The sequence below is a fragment of the Juglans microcarpa x Juglans regia genome, chromosome 1D (assembly GCF_004785595.1).
Source record: "Juglans microcarpa x Juglans regia isolate MS1-56 chromosome 1D, Jm3101_v1.0, whole genome shotgun sequence".
Taxonomy (NCBI): Eukaryota; Viridiplantae; Streptophyta; class Magnoliopsida; order Fagales; family Juglandaceae; genus Juglans; species Juglans microcarpa x Juglans regia.
In genome coordinates, this window is record NC_054594.1 from 9,005,393 (window position 1) to 9,011,392 (window position 6,000).

At 35.5% G+C, this 6,000-nt stretch overlaps 1 protein-coding gene across 1 annotated transcript; it reads right to left on the bottom strand.

Moving 5' to 3' along the window:
- Positions 1-1,568: 1,568 nt before the first annotated feature.
- On the bottom strand, positions 1,569-4,961 carry LOC121266167 (1-aminocyclopropane-1-carboxylate synthase 1). The gene is made up of 5 exons (XM_041169914.1): positions 4,601-4,961; positions 4,115-4,246; positions 3,776-3,936; positions 1,760-2,815; positions 1,569-1,727 (listed from the first exon to the last, which is right to left on the bottom strand). The coding sequence occupies exons 1-4, from the start codon at positions 4,745-4,747 to the stop codon at positions 1,804-1,806; spliced, it is 1,452 nt and encodes a 483-aa protein (XP_041025848.1). The 5' UTR covers positions 4,748-4,961; the 3' UTR covers positions 1,569-1,727; positions 1,760-1,803.
- Between the last annotated feature and the right edge of the window lie 1,039 nt (positions 4,962-6,000).

Below are 6,000 nucleotides of genomic sequence, written 5' to 3' on the forward strand. Positions count from 1 at the left end.
TGCCACGTTGTGAATTATTCGGAGCCCCCGGTAGTGTTCCGATGCGGTTGTATGGTGGCGGTTCGTACGTCTATGGCGGTGAATGAAAAATAAGTGTTGTGAAATTAAAAGGAGATGACACCAAGATTTACGTGGTTCGGCAATATGCCTACGTTCACGTGGGTTTGGGAAGGGAAGTTTCTAATATAATATATCTATTTACAATCACTCATGGATCCTCATATTTCAATGTATAGAGAAGGTTGAAGCTTTTCTTGTGGTGGGCGTTGTCTTCCTTGAGAGGCTACTTGAAGAAGAAGATCTAATTAAGGTAGAGCTAGGTCCCTCTGAGAAGTAGAAGTCGTTTATTATTCTATATCCTTTCATCTGGCTATATGCTTTATATATGTACCCATTTGTTGCATGCGTTAGCCCTTCCTTGGCCTACTTTCTTTTTGGCATGCTTTGAAACTCCCCGCCATGATATGACTTGCCCTCTTGGCATGTCTGACTTGCTCTCCTTGATCCATTCTTATCTCATTCTTATTCTCCTTTGTCTTTAGTGATGGCTTGGTGGGCTGGTCCCAATTTATGGGTTATGAGTATTTTTCTCCTTCACAGTTAGATCATATTATAATATGTTAGCTAGATCTATTTCACAATTTTATAATTTGATATACTATAACAAGTCACATAAATTTATACAAACTCATGATACATAAATCTTTCCTGGAGCATTTTGGATTGATATAAGATTTGCCATTAAATAGTGTGCCATGATCAACATCAATATCTCCACGCAATGTTGGGCCGTGGATGATGAGTTGGAGCCTTCTCAAATTGAGTCATACATGATATACATTAAGGAAGCAATATTTAAGCAGATAAATTGGCGTGCCCATTAACTGTATTCATGATATTAATTAATTAATTCATTAATTTCCAAGCTGCTAGCCCAGCTTGCTGTGATAGCAGCCTCGTCATTGGACGTCGTATACTCAAGGATGATGATGATGATCATGTCATGTTTATTATTAATGACATTAATCAATTTAGCATCACTAATATTTCATGTTGATTTTCCGAACAAACCCATTAATTAGTTCAGGTGGGGAGAATTGCCAGTTCTATTCCTACGTCATTTTGATCGATCATGAGCACTACTGGAATTAGTCATACCTCACATCGATCGATCATGTCTAACATTATAATATATACATTTATAGAGTACAGGATCTGAAAGATCATAAATATTTTTTAATGATGAGTGGAATATATTTATAATTTTGAGATATAGTTTTAGATTATTAAAGTTCTGTATACTATTTTTTTTTTAAAAAAAAAAAAGATAAATGTGAGATCCACATATATATTTATTTTTTAATGATGGGCTCCATTATTTTTTAAAGATAGAGTGCGGAACCTTCATATATTAAAACTGTATCTAATATATATTACTTTTTTTTATTTTTGAAGCAATTTATATGTAGAACTTGAGTAATCTTGAACTTTAGAAATTATTTCATAAATTAATATATAATAGCTTCCTTATGTTACATCAAACAACTTTCAGTACATGCCTTAAAAAAAAAAAAAAAAAAAAAAAACAAATTACCCTGGCCTTCATGATAAACGAAACATAATCATGTCCCATGAAAAACTTACAGCAGTACCCACGTACAACATGGCCGGGGAAAAAATAGTTACTCCTAAAATTATCATGCAGGAATTAATCAAGCGTAATAATTACTTATAATAATTACTTATACCTCTTCTCTCATTATTTTGAAAGAACATGACAGTTTGTGATGCATGATATCTGATCTAAGTCCTTGCTCGAACAAGCGGCGAGAGAGGAACATGAGGAGAGTGAGGGGACATGATGTGTGGCGACATGAGTCCCTCATCGTATCTTCGAAAGGAGAAGCTAAGCTGAAGCTTCTTTGGCAAACATTTAGTTCTCTTCCCCTGCGCCTTATTATTTCCATCTTTTTCTTGACGTACAAATGCATTGATTCTCTGGAGTGCGACTTCCACCGTCTCATCGTCCATGTTTGCGAAGCAGACCCTAAACCAACCTGGTTCTGAGCAATGGAACGAAGATCCTGGGGAGACATTGACCTTCACCTCGTTGATGATTACGCGCCACAGCGCCATCTCAGCCTCAAGTGTTTGTTCTTTGAGAAGCCTACGCAAATCCATCCAAACAAAAAGGCCAGCATTGCTTTTCAAGCAAGTAATCCCTGCTTTCGCAAGTCCTTTGGTGAAGGCGTTATGCCTCTTCTCTAGCCTCTTCGAACTCTGCTCCAGATAGTTCCCGACAAACTCCTCGTCAGACAGCATTGCCGCAAGCAGATGTTGAGTTTGGGAGGATACCAATCCGAAGCTCGACATTTTGCGGCCACAGCTCACGACAGTATCATTGTAAGAGTAAACTATGCCAACCCTAAAGCCAGGAAGACCCATGTCCTTAGACAAGCTATAAACGATGTGAATGAGATCAGGGTTGCAGTACTCCATCTCTTGCATGATCTCGGAAATGCTTACGAAGTTTGGAGTGCTGAAGAGAGTGGCTGCATAGATTTCGTCGCAAACTAGGTGGATGTTCTTTTCATTAACGAAGCTTACTAGGCTTTTTAGTGTGTCTCTGTCTAGAACAGTGCCCAAAGGATTTGATGGGTTTGCAATGAGCAAGCCCTTTATGTTGATGTTGTCTTCTTGGGCCTTTTCATATGCTGCTTCTAATGCTGCTTTTGTTATTAGGAAACCATTGGAGCTATCACAGTGAACAGGAACTATCTGCACACCAGTTCTCCACCCCAGGTCGCGATCAAATCTGCAAGCAAGCAAATCCAGAATTTTATGAGTGAAATCGATTTGAGCGATATCATTATGATTTTATCACTTCATTAAAAAATCTATTTTTATTTTTTCGTCAAATTTAAATTCATGAAATTTTGTAAGTTATAAATCCATTCAATTTAAAACATGAACAATTAATGCTACGTATAATTGCGGAGTATACAAATATTACGTAATCGTTTTGAAAAAAATAATCTATTATTAAAAAATTAATTTTCTAATCAAGAGGCTGTAAGCCAGCAATTAAGTGTTTTTGAGCCACCTCGACTTGCCATCGACGGTGGTACTAGTAATTGTGGTCCAAGACTCCAAGTCATGTACTGGCTGACTTGCGGAATTTTCAACTACAACTACAGGCCGTAGGTATAACTTCAAAGTTGAGAATATTATATATGTGTGTGTGTCTGGAAATTGTCCAAACATCCAGCTGTTGTACACGTACACTGAATTATTTGGTTTTGAACTGGTGGGTGGTTGCCAAGTTGGTAAAGAAACATTTTGACCTTGCAGCAACTAACCAAACAATTGACCCTTCTGTAAGCAAATTAGAACTTTTTATTTTTTATTTTTTATTTTTATTTTAATCTTTTATATTTTTAGGGAAGGATGAAGAAAATTTGAAACCAAAAACCAAAATTTATAACCACTTAGACTCGATTGACTTTAGGAATGAATGTCTATGACAAAATCTCAGTTTGTTTATATGTTCAGAACCGCGTGGTCAAGACCATGACCCGGATACTAACTTGGAATTCCTCTCCTGCAATTCTTCTAATTAATTAAAATAATGGGCCATTTTCGAGGTTGAAAATATATATTGCAGAAACACACAAAACAGATAAGAGCTATATGCGCATAAACCAAAATGGTAATATTTATTATATTCATGATCAGAGTGCAGAAAGAGCAGAGAGATATATATCAGTATCCTTACGCTGGATAATAAGGAGAGGGTACAAGAAAAGCATCTCCAGGATCTGCCAAACAGAACATGATTAGCTCGTTTGCTCCTGTTGCTCCACCGCTCATGACTATGCGTTCTGGATCAAACTTGACCCGACCACCTCTTACTCTCCCCATAAAGCTCGCCACAGCCTGAAAAAACAAAAAAAACACATCCGGTTGTCAAAAAATGCCGTGATTATTACGTCTAGATTTCTTATCCATTTCTGTACTTTTTCCATTTATGTCTATGATTCTTGTTTTTTCATAAGCCATTGAAATATGATTGATTGATTCTGTCAAGTGTAAGAATAAGTTTATATATATTTACTTGTCTGAACTCCGGCAAGCCATGGTAATCCTGAAATATGGCAATATTCTTGAACTCATCGACTCCTTCAGCTGTGCAAATGGAAGCCTTGGGATTTTTCCTGATCCAGTCTTCACTCAAATCAAAGCAAAGCTGAAGCAATATTAAAAAAAAGCAATGATCATCAGTTTGTATGTTGACGTGCTGCAGTACTGCTACTATATATATATATATATATATCAAGTGATCGAGATGGTAACATTAATATATAAGCATATATATATATATATAATAAGAAAAATAAAACGGGTTCCCCCTTTTTTTTTTTCCGGATTGTTTTTTTAGTTTTTTTTTACTTAATGATTAAGAGAATATTTTTTTAATAATATTGTGAATTTTTTTTAAATATTTAAATGTGTTAAAAAAATGAAACAAAAAAAATTAAAAAAACAATCGGGAAAAAACAATATTTTCTCATATAATAAATTTCGATCTCCTCCACCAAACCTGATTTTCAGCAAGACCCATCTGAATAACTCCATCGCGGTTTTTGGTAGGGTGATAAGGGTTCATATCATAGGCCTTCCATCCATCGAAGTATGGAGAATTCTCCCCATGGCGGTCATTTGTTGCAATCTTACTCAACACCACCATTTTGCAATGTTGTTGATTCTAAAGCTGATGAAAACAAAATAAAAGAGGCTAGCTAGGGAAAGAAGAATAATGTGGGAATTTATAAGGCGGGTAGATCAGGAGGAGGGGGAGTTGAAATATATATCTGTTTAGCTATCAAGAATGCGTCCAAGTGAGAAACAAAGGGAGGGAATGTTTGAATTTATAGGAAAGCCAGGGAGAACAGAGATCAGAAAAGTCGACCAATAAGTTCAAAACTTCAAATGCTATAGTAAAGGCTCATGAAACGTACGGGCGCTAGTGTCAGTGTTTGGTCAACATATTAATGGAATTGCGTGTTGTTCATGATGTGGAAAACTTGATCTTGGGTACTTTTTGGGTTTTTTTTTTTTTGTAATGAGAAAACCATTTTTCCATCCATGCATGGAAGCCAAGTTCTGTTTGTTTTACTTTATAAGATCAGCGAGAACAATGAAGTTTCCCTGAAACTTACGATCCACGCTAGCTTTGAACGATCGAGAGACCTTGAAGTACTGATACTGCGTGATGCTTTCGGCGATTTCTTGGACTTGAAACTCGCCACCACCCCCAAGCTATTCATGACAAGCCTCCACGATTTATGTATACCATTTCTACTTTTGGCCAAATTTCCATTTCTTTTTTGGGGGATTCTTGAGAGAATTAATGATGTTATCATGAGATCATGAGGTCCCCCACACGCAAATTAATTGGTTGATTCTTTTTTGTGCAGTCATATAATATATATACATATACACACACAAATAAATTATAAAGAAAAATGATATTTACAGTCGTGAAATCTACAAGCGCTGTGCAATTCTTTTGAAAAAATTAAATAAATTTGAGACCCACATGAAGCAAGCAAATGCATGCATATAATTAGCTAGTGAAAATACTGCTTAATCAGCAGAAAAATTCTACTCATCATCCTCACATCACATATAATTTTTTTATTTTTTATTTTTCTCATACCAAATGTGTGATGTATGGATGATGAGTAAAAGAAATCAATTACTTTAGAAAGAGTAAAACTAAAAAAAAAAAAAAAAAAGAATAAGTGTGGTGTGTCATGGGATGATAAGTAGCAAAACTCTTCTATTAATATAATAACAAAAACGGTTAGTATAAGATTAAAAAAAATAAAAAATGACATGAACTTGTTGTAAATCGACATGATCTCTATTTCCTATCTCGATCTCCTAATTAATTAGCACTCAGACTATTCCTTAACTATTTCTCCTTATCTATTCATT